Source organism: Falco cherrug, chromosome 8 (assembly GCF_023634085.1).
Source record: "Falco cherrug isolate bFalChe1 chromosome 8, bFalChe1.pri, whole genome shotgun sequence".
NCBI lineage: Eukaryota > Metazoa > Chordata > Aves > Falconiformes > Falconidae > Falco > Falco cherrug.
The window spans coordinates 37,908,337-37,928,896 of record NC_073704.1 but is presented as its reverse complement, the minus strand read 5'-3'; the positions used below and the strand labels follow the sequence as shown (position 1 = coordinate 37,928,896).

General features: G+C 36.2%; 1 protein-coding gene across 1 annotated transcript in view; it reads left to right on the top strand.

The window, feature by feature from the left end:
* The window catches only part of LRP1B (LDL receptor related protein 1B), a 470,805-nt gene that overhangs the window by 112,875 nt on the left and 337,370 nt on the right, over positions 1 to 20,560 (top strand). The window contains exon 5 of the mRNA XM_027815297.2: positions 9,752 to 9,914. Coding sequence (XP_027671098.2) covers positions 9,752 to 9,914 — 163 coding nt within the window. The remainder of the gene's footprint in view (positions 1 to 9,751; positions 9,915 to 20,560) is intronic.

Genomic DNA, 20,560 nt, shown 5'->3' with positions numbered 1-20,560 from the left:
TGGTTTGGTTTTTTCCTTGCATTACTGGAGATAAATTAGCAAGGAAAAAGAAAAAAACTTTTCTTTTTTTTTTTAATTACGTCAACAATCCCATTATTTTAGGTCTTTATTTATTTATAAATATTTATAAATAATAGCAATTCTTTAGGGAAGTTGTCTGATTTGTTGGTCAAATCACAGTTAATCATTGTCCTCAAAGGTTACTATTTTGATATTGAAAAGATGTAGTAAATGGATGAAGACAAGGACAAATACGAATAAAGGGAGGATGAGGTGATGACTGCATGAGAATGCATTTGTTATAGTTGGTGGGCAGTCAGTGTTCACAGGCATCTTGTTTGTTTTGCTCAAACTATAATATGAAGCAGGTGAAATCAGTGGGTGCTGCATGGAGGTTTTGAGTATTTTGCACAAGTACAAGCATGCTGATGGCATCAGATGGTGACTGATTCTTCTGTTAGAGGGAGAGAAAAGGAGGAGGAAAACATCTTAACACCGTTTGATATAAGAATTTATTTTTTTCTTTCCTTATTCACTCAAAAAAGAGGCTATCTCATCTATTAAGGTATATGATGTGGGTTTGTTTCAGTATTTGCTAACGATGCAGGTTATATTTTTGTATAATTGTAGATATTTTAAAAATTCTTAACTTTAAGTCATAATTCTCAAGCAGGATTTAAATTTGATTCTGTATGCAGATTTTAATTATAATATAAACAAGGTCTGTAATAAAATTTATTTTAGCAAAAATTTTTTTGAACGCATAATGTCTTCTTCTAATATGTTTGAGGTGAAGATAAAGACTTTTGTGCACAATGTGAATATGTCTATATATCAGCATTAAATAATCTATGGTCAGTTTTACCTTCTGATTAAAATTAAATGTAATAGTGCCCTTTGGGGAAAACAAACAGATTAATCTATAGCAGTAGGTAACATCATGTACTGCATATTCATATTGTCTAGACCTTATATTGCTAATAGCAACTGCAGTTGCCTCAAAATGAAATTATCCTACAAAGCTAGAACGTCTGTTTTACCTGCAGGAAATGTACAGCGTACTCCAGATCCTGTGAACTGGATCTGTTGTCTGATGAATGTTACCTTCTACTAAAAATTTACAGTGCAAGTTTCCTTTGTTCTGAACCCTTTAAGAGCTGATGAAATTTATTTACATCTACATTATCCCTCCAAAAGTGATCCTTAAAGCACCATCGTCTACCACTGCTATTAAACTGTTCAAACTTTCTCCGGCAGTCTTTTCCCTTAAATATTTTGTATTGCTAAAGTAACTCCACATTTTATTGACATATCTTTAAAATTGTAATACTCTACTGCTTAGCGTCTTTATGTGAAAATGTTTAAGTGACCTTTATGTTTTGTGTGACAATGGTTTATGAAGTTCATAATCCGTGCAGCAGGCAGTCTGAGGAAGGTGGAAGGTTGTACACTTTTGCCTTTGATGGAAGTTGGTTCAACAAGGCAAGTGTTGGAGCCTAATGCAGCCACGTCGTTTTCCCTGCAGCAGTTCTTAGTCCACATGCTTGATGGGATGCCTATTGCGGCTGAATTATGCTTTAATTTTAACAGTGGATGACTTAACTGCTTTGAAGTAAATAACTGGGTTTGATTTACAGTCTCAGCAGATTTATAAGAAGCTTTTGAATGTGCAGTTGTTTGTTGTTTTTTTTTTTTTTTTTAAAAAAAAAGACACTTATAGCTATGTACCTCTATAAATCTGTCTTTATTGTTCAGCGTGTATGCAGGCTACTGGGACCCCATTACAAGTTTACAATCACTGGGCAATGTGTTTGAAACTCAGTAATGCAGAAATTAGAAACGTTATGGTCTTCAACTATTCTGACGTGAGATTGATGTCAGAAAAATTGTTCCTTATAAAAATCTTAACACTCAGGATTAAAAGATAGGACCATTCATAAAGCCCTTATTTCGTTTTTTTCACTTTTTCCTTACTCGTTTAATCTGTTGGCATCACAGCCAGCTCAGTGACTCAAGACTCAAGACAGTAATAGAAAATTTCACTCATTTTACGCATTCCAGAAACTTGATGCATTCCGTGGTAGAACCGTTCTGTAACATGAGTAAAAGAAGAAATACGCTAAAGAATTTAGGACCAGGCTTTGCTACCCTGCTTTAAAATTCCTAGCAAAGGCACCCCAGCATACCCAGGGTTCACCATCATCACATTTCCTCTGAAAGCTCTGCAAACAGAGGGATTTGCTAGAAGAGCAAGATGTGATATATTTTTTTTTAATTGCTATTTTTCTGTAGATCCCAGGGTTCCCAGTGGGAGGAAGAAGCTTATCATTAAACCTGAATTTCTCTTCCAGTACCTGCTCGACGTTCAAGCTCAGCCAACATACTATATAGCATGTTTGTCATTAACAGTCTGTTACCCAACTTCCATCTGTAGTAACGTGTCTCGTAGCAGCCTAAGGAATTAACCCATCAAAAACCTTAAAACATCTAGGTGGTGTAAAAACTGAAGTGTAGAAGAGGACTGTAGCGGGGCAAGGTGTGGGTAGGACAGGGCCACCAGCCAGGCTGTTTCTGTTTTGAGCTGAGTGGCAAACAGACACAGCTGTACTGCTTCAGGTGCCCCCAAGCTGGCTGGTTTCTCTGGCCATATCTTGTCACCACTGCCCTGACACTAACTCATAGGTGTGAGGACTAGAAGGGATTTTGTAGGCCAGGCTGTCTCACAGTCTTCATGGAGGCCTTTGAAAGCTATGGAACTGCTAATTTTAAAAACTCCTAAATTATGCAAAGTTGCAGGCGTTGGATCTTTTCTTGGTAAGTCAGCTACGTCAGTCAAAGAAAAGAGAAATGCCCATATGGAATAAGTGCCTAAATGTGTTCTCTGCGTAGTTGGAAGCTGGATGCCTGAGTGACTGGATATGACTACGTCTCTGAGAGAGACTAGGTGTCTTCGTGAGTGATCACGATGCTTTCATTAAGTATTCATAATATTTATATTAGGTTCATATTTTTGAAAATTGTTCAGCTTGGGGAAACTGTTGTTGTCTAAATGTTCACATTTATAGGGGTTTTTTTTAAGCAATATCTTCTAATATCCTGTAGGGTTGGAATAATACCAACTGTATTTTCTACATTAACCCAATTTATTAAACTTTAAATTACATTAGTCAGCAAACAAGGAAAGGCTTTCTTTTCTTTTGAGAAACTTGAAGTCTGGGTGCTTTAAACTGCTTATTTAAATTCAGTATCTTTAAGGTTTTGCATTGTACTCTTTACAAATAGTATATGAGAAGGCTGATTTTATTTCAAAGGAATTAGATATTTGAGGATGAGTCATTTGAAAAAAAATAGATGGATATTTTTCATTTGATTTTTCATTTTTTAACATGTTATAATCACTAAGGACATGGATGTTAAAAGTTTAGACACCAGTGTGCCTAAGTTATTAAATGGTGACATTTTTAATAAAAGTCATATTTTGTAAATGACATTGCAGACATAATTATGGCAAAGTGCTGTGAGTATAAGGGGCACAGAAAAATCTATGCCAGTCTAACTTTCCCAAGCCACAGTGTCAGTAGGAGGTAGTCTGGGCTGCTAATTAGGAACGTGACTCTCAGAAGGGAGGCACAGCAAAGCCAGTGCTGCTGCAAGATTTCACCGCCTGTCATTTATGTATATTTTAACTACTGTTTACCTGGTCGCACCATTACTGGCTATTTTAGAAAAAGAAAGTCTTGCTACTGTTTTTCTTGTTATTCAAAACTTGTCTTTTTACTCAGGTGGAAAAAAAAAAAAAAAAGCCAATCTGCAACTTGCTTGCTACTGTTCTTTAGAATAAAATTTGTTTGTTCCTTTATAAATCCATCCTTTTTTTTTTTTTTTTTTTTTTTTTTTTCCCTAATAGATAGTAAATGAAGCTAAGCAAGTCAAGCCATGCCTGGCACTTCTATTATTTTGCTACTCTGCACAGTTCATAAAGCCTCACCTGCTAAAATATCAAGTTTCAGTTAAAAAAATTGAAGCACCTTTCTAGTTGTGGATGTATAGCGGTTAGTATAATGCATATATGTGGGAAAAAATAGACCCTGAGGACTAAAAAAGGAAATGGCAAAATGTCTCAGAACATGTTGTCCCATTTACTTTTTTTTTAATGTTATCTTGTTTTTCATGATTTTGGCTTCCAGATTAATCTTTTTTCTTCTTCCTTTTTTTTTTTTTTTTTTTTTTTTTTTTTTTTTTAACCTTCGTTTCTGTCTCACCTCTTTTGGCTCAGCGGGAAGCAGGAGAATCTTCATTAGTCAAAATACAGGGAAACAAACTCTTTGTTTCTCCGGGCTGGTTTATGAAAGCGAGCCCTGGAGGCAAACAGTTACTGACATAACAGGTTGTAGAGTAAGCGGGTGTGAACATGCCTGGGAGATCTGCAGATCTGTTGTCCTGGCCTTTGGGGGAAGGGGGACCAGAAGGTGACTCTTTCTGGCACGAGGCACTTGAGCAGCACCACCCTTGCACTCCAATATTGCACTACCGTTGGGGACTGTGCTGACATCTTCCGTGTGTTAGGATGCTCATTACAGAAATGCTAAGCTCCTGAAAGTTTTATTACAACCATCCTTTCTTGCTTCTCCGACACATTTATTCCCCTAGCATATGGCCAGACATCCCAACAAGTGTTGCACAATCCTCAAAACCACCGTGCTTGTATAAAAGAATAAATTAAACCAGTGACTCTTAGCAAACCTGGCTACCTGTGACAACATCGAGCTGTTCTATGCAAAGTGGAAAGATTTCCGAAAAATAAGCACTTGATGCGTTGGTGCAGTAAAGGTATCAGACACTTCCCTCTCCCAGCTGTGGCTTGAGCTCGCACTAACAGGGAGTCAGGGAACTGCTCACCCATGCTCTTTTGCTGAAGATAGAACCACCGCTTTTTAAACCACTTCCCCTTCTCTCATCTCCCTCAAGCAAACCCAGAACACAGCATGAAATACCCGTATGGAAGTTTGGATGTTACATTCATCCAGAAGAGATGTATGTGGATTATGGAAGAAAATTTAGTTCCTTTCAATTTTTATTTATTTTTTTTAAGCTTTTTGGGTAAATCAAAAGATTTCTTCCTTTAAGATCAACTTTTGGGAAAAAAAAAAGTGACAAATATAAAGGTTATTTTTAAGCACTTTCCTATATATACGTTATTTTTTTTTAAAGGCCAGCAAGAAATCCATAATGAATTTATACATACATACATACATGAATGTATAAATGTACAAAACCATGCCCAAAGAGAAAGAACAAATCATGGTGGTAACTTCCCATAGTAACTGTCATTAAAAATGTTAAACCTGGAGTCTTGAGTAGATTTCCAAGTTCCTTTAGGCACTCCTTATTGCAGTCATTTGCAGAGCAATAAAGATTTTAAGTGTATAAGGCACAGAAGCTAACTTCTTTCCCTTAAAATACAGTTTGTCTCTCTCTTCTGTTATTGACCAGAAACATACTGAAGGTGCAATGAGCATTTTTTATTCTTATTATATTTCATCCACCCAGTTCAGTGAGTACTTTCTAAAAAAGACTCCCAACTCCAACTCCTATGAGTTCCTCAAAGCAGTGTGATTAGATCGTTTCTCACATTAAAAACACAGGATGCTTTTACTGAAGTGCATCAATGGAGAAAACTTACTAATTTTTCCTTTTCCAGTCTTTCTTCAAAATCTGGAAAAAAAATTGCTGAATCTTTGGTTGTAACAGTAGCTCAAGTACAAGAATATGGCACTGCTTTTCCCTCTGTTCTGTTAACTGAACTGTTGGGCAAGTCTTGATTTGGAATTGAAATACATGTAGTAAAGCATACAGTACAAGGTATATGTTTGAAATATAAGTGAAAGAAGAGAATCATTCAATGTGGCTAAGATTTTCACAAACTATATTTTGGCCATAAAACATACATTTCCAGTACCCTTTGAGGATTTATCCACCCTCATATAAAATTACTGTTTTCTCTAAAGATATAATAATATTTGTATGTTAAGAAAAATAGAAAAAGTATACTTCTAGACACGCTTTTGCTAGTACCCATGGTCTAGATAATGTCGTTAAATAGAGTAAAATTTAGACTATATGATGTCTTAACCATTCTTTATGAAGTTCTTAAGAGGAAATCATAGTTTTTAGAAAGTAATAAAGGAAGGATGATCACATTTGGCAGAAATGCTCCAAGGAGACTGTTATTAATATAGGGAAAACCCTCAAAGGTATATACAAGATTGCTTAGAATAAATATGTATGTTTTCAGGAGGAGATGTTTCTTTTCAGAGACTGCTGAAACTGTGTGAATGAAAGAATAAGAGATTAATTAATTTAAAGATGTGAGTGAACTAGACATCTGTACATACTGGGTTTTAATATATGAGTGCAGAAATAGGCATTAAATGAATTAGTAACTTCTTGAGTACAAGAGGTTATAAATATTTTAAAAGTCCCCAGTGCAACCAAAACCTTATCTCTGTGGTATACAGTGAATTTTACTTGAGTGATAACAGGAGAGCGATTCAAAGCAGCTTATTGCGTAGCTGCTAGCAAACCCTTAAAGATTAAAAGTTTGATTCATAAAAACTGTTATCTGCTCACTACATGGATTTTTCATGTAGAGTATAATTTTATGGGGGACTGTACGTGGACAGTTCTTTACAAACTCCTTCTCTTGTGAGAAATTGGATGTGTGCAATTCGCCGCAGAGCGCACGGTACAATGAAGACAAAACCCAAACCAGATCGATCAGTGGTATCTACAATATACAGCATATTTGTAACTTTAAAATGCAGATGCCACTGTGCATTGACCTCCAAGGTTAATAAGTAGATTACAGTTACGTACTGCCCCGGCAGGTCTGGTTTTTAGAGAAGTGTTCTTTGCTTAGTGGGAGATCTGTCCTCCATTTTGTGGAGCAGACTTCGGAATAAAAATGTAAATTAATGAGCCACTCTTTCAGGAAACTTATGATGAATTCTTTAAGCATAGCATGCTTTGTAATGCAGAGCTTTTCAAGAACTGCAGCTGTAATGAGCGTAAGTCTCCCAAATGGTCTGTGCTGCTGGTACCTCCATGCCCCTCTCAAAGACAACCTGCTGGGGAAGGGAAATCAAGTAAATAGGTGTTAAGAGCTACCAATGCTTTTTGAAGTCTTTGACACAAAGGTTGTGGTGTGAAGTTGCTTCTGGATGTCTCACTTTCCTGGATTGCTGAGCAACCTCAGCTTTAACCATTTGATGAAAATGGTTATCCCTAATATGACCTTCAATTAATTATCCTTGTTTTCCGTATTGGAAACCTGTTTAGTGCCATTTCCTGTGATATGTTAATGAATAACAAAGGAAAGAATAGAGCCAACATTGTATAAATGTGAGTATTGTTACCGTAACAGATCTAATAATCTGTGTGCGACATGCCTTTCAGGTATATGTCAGATTTATTTAAACAGTTATTTTTCCTACTTGTTAAGAAGAAAAGTGTACCCTCCTCCAGCGGGCTGATACTTAATCTGTTCCTATCCATGCATTTCCCAATGCATGGCGATCTTCCAGAGCTCTCATGGCAGGAATTTAATTACTAATTTTATTTCTACAAATACTTACAATTGATTCCCTTTTTGTAACTTTTCATCCTTTATAAATAGTACTTTCAGAAATGCTTCTGTTACATGGAAGCCTATCTTCAATTTTCAAAACTCTCATTGAATCAGTGAGCCATAAGCCTTTAATTCCATTAATCCAACTTCTGGAAACAGAAAGCAAACATATTGAAAATACTTTTACCTGTTACTGATTTCCAGAGGGACAGAGTTTTTTGCTGACCTTTTGAAACACATGTCCGGTATTAAATTTGGACAGGGAAAAACTTTTCCTTCCTATTGTCTAAAATATATTAGTGCTCATGTACATCTCATGGTTCATTTGAACATTGGCCTCCTCTGGGGGCTGGATACTGGACTAAATGGAGCATCTTTTCTGGCTCAGCATATCTTTGTAGTAAAAGCTTTCAGAGGGGAAGAGGCATAATACTTGCTTTGAATTAAAAGGAAAATGAATAGCGGAAGGGGAGAAATCTGAGATAGGAGAGACAGCACTGAACTGCATAATGGGATGGCTGAGATGGAATACAGCTGGTAGCTCTTCTTGATATTTTCTTGAGAAAATCGTGTTTATGTTATTGGACTTTGAAGGGCAATGCATGAGTCTCCATGTCTCTTTAAGTACTTAGCAAATGCATGATTCCTAAGCTCTCAGTTATTGACAATTTTTTTTTTTTTTTCCCCTGAAACAAGTTCACTTTGTATTCTCCAGTGCATCGTGTATGTGATGGTAGCAACAGTTTCTTGGAGTGTTGAAAAAAATTTCTAAATATTCAACTTCAGAAGGATGATAGAAATATAGAAAACTGACAGTTACAAAAAAAAAAAACCACAACCCCAAAACCCAACTATGGTGTTAATTGGTATTTTATCACATCTGGCTTCTCTAATCATGAAAGAATTGAGACTTATGTTAGAAGTATTTTGAAATCACTGCATTATAATGAATATATATGTGAAAATATAAACTCACTATTATTTAAAATTTAAAACACTGGACAGGAAACATTGTTATAGTAATTGATTTATTCTTAATTTAAGAATAACTAGTTCTGTCTTACAGGGTTTTATCAGTATAGTGCTGTAAACAAGAATAAAAAGTAAAGAAATCCTAGTTAATTGAATTTGATAAATTTATATTCTTTGAGCTTCTTATACTTTTGCTTACACTAACAGTAAGATTATGTATGGACAGGTAGGTTGACTTAGAAGAAAAATGCAGGATACAGAAGACATTAACAAAAAGTAGTTCCAGGATCCCACAAGAAAAAAGAACTCCTTGTTTTAAAACAGTTATGTTAGATATTTGTGGAGCAATCCTTGCCTCCCAAGAAAGAAAATTCTCAGCATTGCTGTCAAGGAATGTCTCTCCATAAGTATTACACAGACATTTAAGTTAATGCTCCTTATTGTGGCAGTTGAATCAGAAATCTGGCTTCATCAAGGTTTCCCAGAACGACAAAAAAAAGTTATTTAAATGAAAACAGATCCTTGTACACACATCTGCTGTTCCACTCAGTGGTTTTGGACATGCATATCTACCCACAGTTTCTTTGAATTTCCGTGAAGTATTCATTACCTGGGTTTAGTCCCCTTTAAACATAATTAATAAACTCCTATAAGCTTTATCAGTGTAGCATCCCTGTGCTGTAACAGACATCCTAGGACATGACCTTCAGAACTTGAGTGGTTTCAGATGCTGCCTTTCCTCTGCAACCTGCTGCCACCAGCATTTTGGACCCTTTTCATAATGCAACATCATTCAGCGATGTTCATTCTGAATATACCATAAAAAACTTTGCAATGACAAGCTTTAAAATATTTCAGTTAACAAAAAGTGTATCTTTCATGCCCTTGAAGTTGCAATCAGATTTTTGAAGTTAAAACGAAAATTATCTCTGCAACCAATATTTGTGTGTTGAGAATTGGGTTCCTTATTATATACTAAGTAATGCTTGTAAAAGCAGATGAAGCTGTTTAACTGAGTAGAGCACCTGTCTGGTGAAGCAGCTAGCAGTTTTGTTACTTGCATTACAACTGCACTTCTGAGATTTTTTTTTTGTTTGTTTGTGGTTTTTTTGTTGTTGTTGTTGTTGGTTTGTTTGTTTTTTTTTTTGTCAGATGTACACCAAATAGCAATTGACTGGATCACTGGAAATTTTTACTTTGTGGATCACGTCAGTGACAGGATCTTTGCTTGCAACCAGAACGGATCAGTGTGCGTTACCCTCATTGAGCTGGATCTTAACAACCCTAAGGCCATAGCTGTTGATCCAACATCAGGGTAAGATTACTTATCTGCATTAGAATTTATTTTAGAAGATGCATGTTTGTATGTGACTGCATACAGTATATTATTTCATTCAGGTGTTTTAAAAACTTCTTTTGGTGCTGTATTGAGCTACTTGAATAGTTGCTATAACGAAACAGTAACATGTAATGAACTTGTAGCAAGTAGTTAACACTATTAATTGCAATATGTGCCTTCTAACTTCTCAAAATGGAACAGAAAATGAAAAACAATGTTATACCTACTGGACATGAGATTTTCTTTTGCTCCTGTTTTACTGTAAATTGTGTTTCTAAATTGAGTATGTGGAAAAGGAACTTTTGAGACTTTTTATACTCTATCCTGTCAGCTGCAGAAATATTACAAATAGCTTTAACAAATGTAAATACATGAAAAAGCGGAATATTAACATGAAAAGAGAATTTACTCTGCTTTAGAGGATCAGCTACTATGGTAAATTTACATTGTATTTGCATTTTCTCTTCGATGGAAACATTCAGCATCACTTGGTAGTAAAGACTTTCTTAAAAAATACAGGTTACTAAAAGCCTTGCATTCTGGAATGGCCACCAGCTGGGAAAAGTTTTTAATTGTATGATGAAGTAAGAGCATAACTAAATAGGAATAGGATTAGGATAAAGCTATTTTCAAAACTAAGTTTTGGTGAGGATTTCAGAACAGGGTTTTCGTCTTGTTTTTATTAGTCTGTAAGTAGTTTAGACTGAAATGCCTGGTGGAATATGTCCTAAACTGCCATAACCCCCTTCTCAATAAATACAAAAATATTTACTGTAGAACAGCTTGTCATCCATATGTGGACTTTTGTCACTCTTTATTTAAAGCCTGATTGATTATTAAGATGTGTTAGCACAATTACTTTAATTCTGACAAGAACAGCTTGCTTATAAACTTTACAAAGAAGTTTTATAATGTAATTCTTGAATGTAGCTGTAGTTCTATCTGTAGCAGATGGTGAGCTTGACTTCATCTGACTGTGGAGTTGTTATAAAAGAAAAATAAAAATTCATATATAAATTGATTTTCTGCACGTTCTGATCTGAAAGAACTTGAAGCTTTCAAGTTTGCCAGCAGCAGCCTTTTTTCTATAAGTTTACTTCTATATTCTTTGCTGGATTTACTAGGTGAATCCAAAGCTTGTCATTAGCTAATTTTATCTGTCAGGGATGTAAGAACTGTGTCCAGCCCTTTGGTTCTGTGAGGAGGGGTGGAGTGGCAAAAGACAGACTGTTGTTCCTTCGTTTGTTATCTGCTAGCTGCAAACCCTTTTCATTCAGCTCTTTGCCTTAGCAAAGACCAGAAATGATTATAGTATTTCACCGTGCATTTCTTTATACAGCAACACCCATTTATTTCATGATGGAAACATTGGGTGGGTATTTTTCTCTGAAGATGTTTTGCATTTCAGGTGTTATTTCTTTACTGTTGTTATTGGCAGTGTTATTAATTATCTGACATACACTGTTTTGTTAATTAGGTATCTAATATGCGTTTATACTGATAAGCCCCAGCTTAATATATTCTTTTTGTTTGTGGCTTGGTTTTGGTACATGCAAACAGGTAATCGTTCTGGCTACTTAACAATGTTTTATTCCCTTTTTTTGCTTTCTTTTTACTTCTCGTGCTGATAATAGTTGAGACATATTTCTGTGTTGAATTATTACCATGTTATTGCTGTCTAGGTAACTTGCTGGGTTTATTTTATTTAAAGAATCATAGAAACATCCATCCTAAAACAAATGTTGCTGGTTGAGCACTTTATGAGTGAGCTGCATCCAAGTGTGAGTGCAATAGCTTCTTAAGGCAGTTATGTTTATACACTCTAAACATATGTTTATAAATTACATTTAGTTGTTCTTTTTTTTTTTTTTTTTTTTTTTTTTTTTTTTTTTTTTTTTTTTTTTAATTTAAATATGAAGCCCAGGCTGTTCTGGGAGGTTTTCTCTCTGTAAGATTTACATATTAAGGTATTAAATGTAAATACATTGTAAGGTATGCTCTGTAACATGGATTGCTGCCGTGGCATGTTAATTGGCCCTACCATTCTTCTGCAAGCAGAAGGCACACTTGCACAGGGAAGATAATTTCCTATACTAAGGAACTTGGAGCTTGATCACAAGCCTTTATGTCTGTGATAAACTCCTGTAGATAAACTGTGTAGTAGGACAGGGTCAAGCGCTGCTCTTCTTGCACGTTCTCACCTATGCTGTAATGCATTTAGTTGTTTCATGAACCAGAAGTTCTGCATTTATCATTAAAAGAACTAAAGCACCCGTGGAAGATTTCTTAATCCTGAACAGATCCCCTCACTGCACTCAGGAATATATTTAGAGTGTGACCAATTTTACACTCCTGTGCCTGCAAACTTTTTTAGATATTTAGTAGTGATGTTTTTATGTATTCTTCTGTGAGCTTACAATGCAGCTTGAGCTACTAAGCTTATTTCATATCATAAAATGAAGGAAGGAACTTTTGTTATTCTTCTGAACCTGACTTTAAGTTGAGAGAAGAAAGATTCTATTACTCAAAAAGCCGGTGAATGAACAAGTTGGTTACGTTACTAGTGTAGGCATGTTTCTTTTAGGATTTCAGCACTTACATCAATCTTAACTGTTTCAGGTTTTGGTTATTCCAAGTTATGTCTAATGGATGCCTACCTGAAAACTTCCACCCCCACTCCCCCAAAAAACCCACAACCCCCCAAAAAAAAACAAAAAGAAAAAAACAAACCACACCACCACAACCTGGTATTTTACCAGCTAGAGGTTTTGCAGCACTAATACTCATTTCTCCTGTAAACTACTTTCCACTTCTGAGCAGCACAGCCATCGCCCATGTAATGGCTGCGTCTCCACTGATCAGTGCGAGTGCTGCCGAGTCCAGACTTGTCAGGGGAACATGGACTGAAAAAAAAGTTAGAAGGCAGCTAGTAGGAATTGAAGTGGAAGTCAGAAACAGAGAGGGAGAGTAAATTGGTTTGCAATAATATATTATCTATAAAATGCCTTTGAAGGAACTTGTCTGACTCCCTATGTTTGCAGTCCATAGTTTTGATACATTTTAATATGGGATTTCTTTTCTTTAGCGATCGAGAAACCGAGGCTATTACTTTTACTAGTCCTTGACATTACTGTAAAATTGATGATGGCGCTGATGATTGTCATGTGAAATAAATATAAGCTGACTTAGAATGATTTTATTCCTAGCTAAGGTCTTCGGTGTAGGTCTGCTATACTCGTGAGGAATTACTTTTTAAAGGATTCCAGATAGTTTGGCAATCAGCGTGCATATTCATGAGACTTTGATCACCATACCTATATGATAGGGAAGGTAATACATTTACAACTCCCAAGAGGCTAGATCAGATTGAGGTTCTCTCCCAGCTCTGCCACAAACCAGTTAGATGTCTATAGGCAAAGCATTTATTTTTTTTTTATGTCTCTGCATCCCATTGTTTTTAATAGGGAGCATAAAATGCATGTTGTTTAACTTATCTGATGTTTGGATGCATTCAGGAACATTAGGAATTAATATTGTAGAATGCACTGCTAACTTTCTAGATCTACATAGTTATACTGTAAATATGTGCACTTAATTACCTTCAGTGTTCAAAATAGGTTGTTGCCTTCCACTGCTCCACTGGAGCAGGGACATCCTGCAGTGCCCTCCCAACAGGAGCACTTGGAATGTTCAGTCCTGATCACACTGCTTAGACGTCTACCATACGTGAAGTTATTTGAATATCAGAGTGTCTTAATTTCTCTTCAGACACATTTTCTGGTTTCTTTGGGAATGCCAGGAAACGGGGAATGGCAGGAAGAGCAGATAGAGCTGTTGCCTCAGGACTACTCCTGGTTCCAGGAGTGTGCAACTTGTAATGATGACTGATGCTGTTCGGGATGGCGATCTTAATTTTCTATTATATTTCACAGGCTTTTGGATAAAGATATTTTTTTTGAAAAGCATTTGAAATGCAGAGGGTATTGATGTGGCACCCACTTTCAAAACAGTTCCAAACGTAAGGAGATGTGTAGGGAAAGGGTACATAGGGTGAGAGTGCAAAGGGGATGTGCAGAGCACAGCTGGCACGTAGGAGGATGTTGGGAGCAGTGTTGAGAGGTCCTGGGGGTGATGAGGTGGGCTGGATGGCTCCAACACGGGTCACTACAAAGGCAAGGTGTGCTGGGGCTGAGGGGGGGAACAGGAGGAGAGAGGGAATTGGAGAGGATGCCTAATTAACGGTTGAACTCATTGAAACTTGTAACTACCATTTAAAAGTTATATTATTAACACGGTGGAGAAAAGACTTACTGCTAAAGAGATTTGTAAAAGGAGCAAGCTCACGCTTTAAATACTGCAACAATGCGTCTTGTGTAAATATTTGAATAAATCTTTTAATCGGCTTTTCTTTCTGCTGTATTGTAGAAATAAGAAAGCCACAAGCTCTGCTTATTTATTTCACATATTTCTAAATGCATAGAGGAAGAGATTGTGATATGATGACGTTAGAAGAACAACATCTATTAATGTGTTATGGTGTTATGTACCATTTCTTGGTAATGTTAGTAAGCTGGAAAAAAGCAACAACTGTACAACAGCAAAAAAACCTTATTCTGTTGCATTTAAAGTCTGCAATATAATCATTTGATACCTTTCTGATCCAGAAAGGTGAACAAGGGAAACGAGGGATGAATCCTCTCAGAATTTTGTTCTGAGGAAAAAATATTAAAATACTATTTCATCACCTTCCTCTTTGATTCTAAGGATTCTAAGCACAGGGGTTTTTTTCTGTGGCTGAAATCAAAGCCACAGTATGAAAATAATACTAATCATTAAAAATACATGATGATATTTTTGTAACAGTAGGGAAATTTGCCTTAGTCTAAAAATTCAGAAAGTAGGAGAAAGCAAAGGGTAAGACGACATTTTGCAATGCAGCCTCTTGTATAAGGACATCGAGCAGCATCTGTAAAATACTGTGTTTGAGAGAAGATCTAGAAATATCACAAGAAACAATAGGTTTTGCCTTTTAAAGTTTTTATTTTTGCTTGCAAATTTATTCTATGTCCGAAGTAATTCTAGTACGCTTAAGAGGAAGAAGTTGGAGGTTGGTGATGTAAACCCCATTATCATCCAGAGTGATTAGCTGCTGTTGCGTATATTCTTACTCAAGCTGTGTATGTTTATTCTCCTGCGATGTTTGTGTTTATTGGACAAATCAAAATATAATGTAAGGTCCACTGAGCAGTTCACAATAAAAAGCCAAGGGAATGGGAAAGGTTTTACACGTCACTGAATCTAAACTTCTCCTTGCTAGAGAGCTGAGCACAGGAGATAGTGCCTGGAGTATGGAAATTCCATCACAGAAAGTGGAAAAAAACCCTTAAGAAGTCAAAGAGATTTTTTTTTTCCTTTTCGGGGGTTTTGTGTTTGGGTTGTTTTTTTTCCTTTTCCCCTGTGGAGACACAAATAGAATGAGTTTTGGGCTGAGAATTCAACCTTTTTGGCAGCATGGGAAGTTTTGTAAGCCAGTAAGAGCTATCCTGCTTGGTGGGATCTTTGAAAAAAGTTGAGAGAAACTTTTGCATGGTTAAAGTCTTTGATGGAGCATCTGACTGGACAGAGCCTGAGGCCAGCCCAGAAATCATGCGTTGTGACACTGGCAATAGCCAGAAAAGAACCAGGTGGCTGCTGAGGAGCTGGAGAGAGACCTTTCCCGATCAACTTTACTGACAGTAATTATATTTTTCTTCTTTCTTCACCAATATCTTTAAAATAAAACATAATCCTAAATGCGCTATCCTTTAGACATGATGAACAGAGTTTACATTTACCTTAAGCATGACATCAGGTCAGTGGCTGGGGAACAGAACTCTTGCAGAGCACAGCAGGGTGCTGGGCTGCACCAGGAGGCATTTCGGATTTCTGGCAGCTGCCCCTGCCTTCAGGGGTAAGGAGAGCAGCGAGGAAGGGAGCTGGCACCTGAGTGCTGGGGTGCTGGGTGCCACTGCTGCCACTGTGGCGTGTGGCCACAGGCTGGGCTGTGCACTTGAGCTTTTGAACCTTAGTGAGAGCATTACAAGTGCCTTTATATTAAATTCCTACTTTTTGAAAATTTTTATTACCCCCCCCCCTTTTTTTTTTTTTTTTAAATACTTGAGAAATTATTTTATTTGCTTCATTTCTCCTGTGTAGCCTGGCTGGTGAAGGGGGTCCCATGTCCAGGCTGCGGAGGGGCAGGGCCTTTTTCTTTGCTGCTGTTCTTAGTGGCTGGAGGCAGCATGATGCCCCAGGGGTTGCTCTGGTAGGCAGAGAGAAAGAAAAAATCATCAGCCTGACCTAGCAGAATGCCCTGACAGTGCAATAAATGGCAATTGGATTTTGAGTGATTTCTCGAACAAGGAAAAGGGAGAGAAAGTCAAGGGATTTGTTATCAATGAGAAGATCAAGTTTCTTACAGGGGAGGAAGAGAGTAGAACTCCAAAAAGCAGGGGAGGTCAAACCAGTATATATTTTTCTTTATTTGTTTCATCGCTATTTAGACAGGGGAGTCTTTCAGGATAAAAATAAAACTTCTACACTTACTGTCTGCTGCCTTTTTTATTCTCTTTTTACTCCCTTGTCTCTGAGTTTTATAGCTGCCACAAGTCATGGGAGAGATCTCTGAGTCTTAAAACTTTTTTTTTTCCCCCTCTCAGATTAGCCACCATTTTCTGCTGATCAAAGAGCAGTGTTACAATCATTAAAGCTCACTTTTAAACAGCAAAGTCATTAGTATTTTAATAACATGCCATTATTAAAAGAGCTGGGTTCCTTTTCTTGTCACAAAGCAGTTTCAAAGAGCTGTAAGATACATATAAGACACACTAACTTTTACAGAGTGTAAAAGGTGACCTGAAAAATAATCTCCTTCAAAATAGAAAAGAAGAATGAAAAAAAAAAAAAAAAGGCAACACCAGAAATTTGTAATTACTAATCCTAATATAATTTTTTTCATTAAGAATTCAGATTTTGTTATTCAGCCTCCACCTCCACGATCTCTTTCAGGCTGTGGACAGTTGGAAATGGTATAATAATGGAGCCAAACCAATGGAGAGGAGAAAAGATAATTAATCTGGCCAAAATCAGTCTTTTTAAAATTGTGTTTATTTTTGTTGTCTCCTGTTGAACTCAAATACTTGATAAACATCTAGGAAGAGGAATTTTATTGGTCGGTTTTTAGAAAACTGCTTCCAGTTCTGTGCTGTTCTATCTTTAAATTTTAATTGTTGCTAACTAAACTGAGCCATAAAACTCTGCCACCTTAACATTTCCCCCTGGGATTAATCTCTTTTGAAACTGTTTCTTGTGCAGCAGTACAGACCTTGCTGCTGCTCTTAACAACAAAAAGGAACTAAAGGGATCGCTTCATCTGCTCTCTTTCCCAAAATAACATGATAGAGTTTGCATGCATGTGCAAACAAAAATTGATGGGGTTTTTTTCAATGAAAAAAACCAAATACATTAAATTTATGAACATAGAAAAATACAAGTTTGTCTTAGTCAGCTAATACTCTTGAAAAGTATTAACAGTCACAGACAAAACTGAAGGAATCAAAACATCAAGCCCCTTACATAACTGCAGTACAAAGGAACTCATTAACAACATCAGATTTAACTAATAAAGTCGCTACTATAATCAAGACAATAAAAATCAAACAAACTTGAACAGGTTTGGTACATGCATGTTTTCAAATACTTGTGTGAGTGCATTTGCTATTGTGCATACCTTTTTATTAATCAAATATTACTGAAATGAATAACTGATGTCTACAATTAATAGCCAATCTTTTGCATGTACTTGAAGATGTACTGTCCTCAGTACCCAAACCACACTGTAATCACAGTACAAACAGGTCCTAATATGTGAGTGATAACGGATATATTTTTCCAGTGATCATAAAACTCTGAATGACTGAGTTGGCAAAGTGAACACTGATGGTGTTACTGGAATAGCTTACTGGTGTTCTGGGCGACGGTATGGTCTATATAATCAGTATGGCTTTCTGGAGAATAAGAAGGTAACTGCTGTAATACTGATGAAACATCCGTTGCAACATGAACTGACGTAAGCTTATTACTTATACAGCATCTGCCCGGTAACGGATTTCATAGTTCTATTGCTACCAGTAGTAACAATATTTGAGTAGTGTCAATATTTATGGAAAAAAATCAGGCGGAATACAAGACCACTGATGTAATCACAAAATAGGCGTAGTTGGTAAAAATATTGCAAAAACTGAAATAGTTTATAAGTCAGTAAAACTTTTTTTTTTTTTTTTTTTTTTTTTTTGGCTTATCAAAGGTTGCCTTTCAGGTAGTTGGTCCAGAGAACCTTAAATGCAGCATCAAAACTCTCTCTGTCTCAGCTCAGGTTCTCCTGAACCACCTGAAAAAGTCAACTGACATCTGACTACAGCATCTCCATGACCCAAACCTGCCTTTTGAGGGGGTGTCCCTGGTGCTTGGGGTTCCTAACCATTAAGCCGTTTCAACAAACCAGCCTGAACACATGAACAGCAACACTAATTAAACTCCATGAGTTTGATTGCTTGGGGCAATTCACAGCTGATGCAACACATGTCCTTTCGCTTTTGTTTAAAACTGTCTCTGTGTAATTAATGTAGTTACTCTTATGCTTCTTCTCAGATCCCTGTCCTTCAGTCCTTAGCTAATTAAGCCTCTGATCGAAACACTCGTTTTTTACTGAAATTACCATGAATCTGCGAATTAGAACTTGTTATTTCTGAAGGAGATAGAAAATGGGCATTTATTCTGCCTAGCATAGAAGTCTTGAAGTACTTTTTTTATTATTATTTTTTAATGACTGAAATGTCGAGGCAAAAGCTACATGATCTAAATCACCCTATCCATGATCTTCTGCAAGTTGAAAGCAATTAAGCTAGAGAGAACTGAGGCCACTTTGTTTCTGAATGAGCATATAAATGGGAGTTTAAGGCTTTATAATGCATGTACTTTATGTTCATGTCCATTTGAATTCTCCTTTTATTTTTTTATTTATTACTTGATTGTCTTATTATCTAACCAGCTTCTGTAAGGTCATTTATATCGGGAAGAGGTTCTAATATGAATTAGAGCAGTGCATGAGTGGAAGCACAGAAAAATATCTTGCAAAATAACTGTTAAGGACCCGTCTTTTTTGAAGATGTACTTGCATTACCATGGACAAAAGGGTATGTGTGTGTATTGACAGAGACATTTTTTTCTTATATAAAATGAACAAAATGTAAATAGTAACAAGTTCTTAACACTCATTGTATTATGATGCTATAAAATTTCCCAAATCTTTTTTGCTAGTAATGACCACACATTTCTTGGGGTCTTACATCACTCTTCCTATTGTAGCAATACAAAATTGTGTAACCACAGGTTTAATAAGCTATTGTCATGCCATGCATTTCCTGCTTTGCCATGATAAATGCCCACCTGTGTAAATGCAGGGTTTTAAGTATAAAACCACGGCCATTACTCTTGTTCTGAATTAACCAGAACCACCCACATTTGCAAAAATGATGAAACCCTTTTAGTTAATTCATCAGCTGTACGATGATATCATCCTAATTGAAACTTCTGTTCTCACAGGCCTGGTTATATGTGAAGTTAGTTTTTCATATTTTTATTCCAAATTTTGTTTACCTGGGGTTTCTAGCCTGTCCGTGCCCTTGTTGCTGTGCTAAGCAGCGTGAACATGCCTTGCTAAAGTTCAGCTACAATTTGACCCTTTTGGTGGAAGATACAGAAAAGCTGAAGGAAATCTGGAGATAATAGTAAGAAATAAAAGATGGGGGGGAAAAAAAAAACAAAAAACAAAACAAAAACGTATTTTCCAAGAGCCATGGTAATCTAATCTAGAAAAAAAAACGTTGAAAACATCCATTACTTTTCTATAAATAACTGGTTAAATAGAAAGGGTGGTTTATTATTCTCCTAGTTAAAGAAAGGACATTAAAAAAAATAAAAATAAAAAATTAATTAGCAGAGACTTTGATAGATACAGGAAAAATTTCCAAGGATGAGGAGACATTAGCATATGACTCATGTAAAAGTTGTAATCTCATTAGGGACACTTAGGACTATGTCTGTGTGGCAGGGATATTCTAGCCTTGTGTTACACTTCCTCAGTAGGGTAGGCTGGGTATGTCTATAAGCTTTTAATGTCAAAGAATGGAATACTAGACAAATACATGTGAATAAATGCATGTACGAACATTTCACTGTGGCTATTTAAAAAGTACAGCTGAAACATTACCAAAATAATTATTTGTTTTGGTTTTTCTCTTGAGGGATTTTAAGGGAAAATTGTGAAAAAATAATATTTTTTTTATTTTATTTTAGAGGTTGAAGGATTTACTTCAAATGGAACTGAAAACTTTTAAAATTTGTTAAAATTGTTAAAATTATTCTGATACCAAAATAAAAGATGTACATGAAATATCTGCAAAAATTCCTGTCCACTTTCCTTTCCTTTTAAGAATTGTCTTGATTTTACAGAGAGTGCAATTGAATTATAAATTTAAAATTCACATTTAATTTTGCATCCCTAAAGCAGTGTGAGCAGCTCC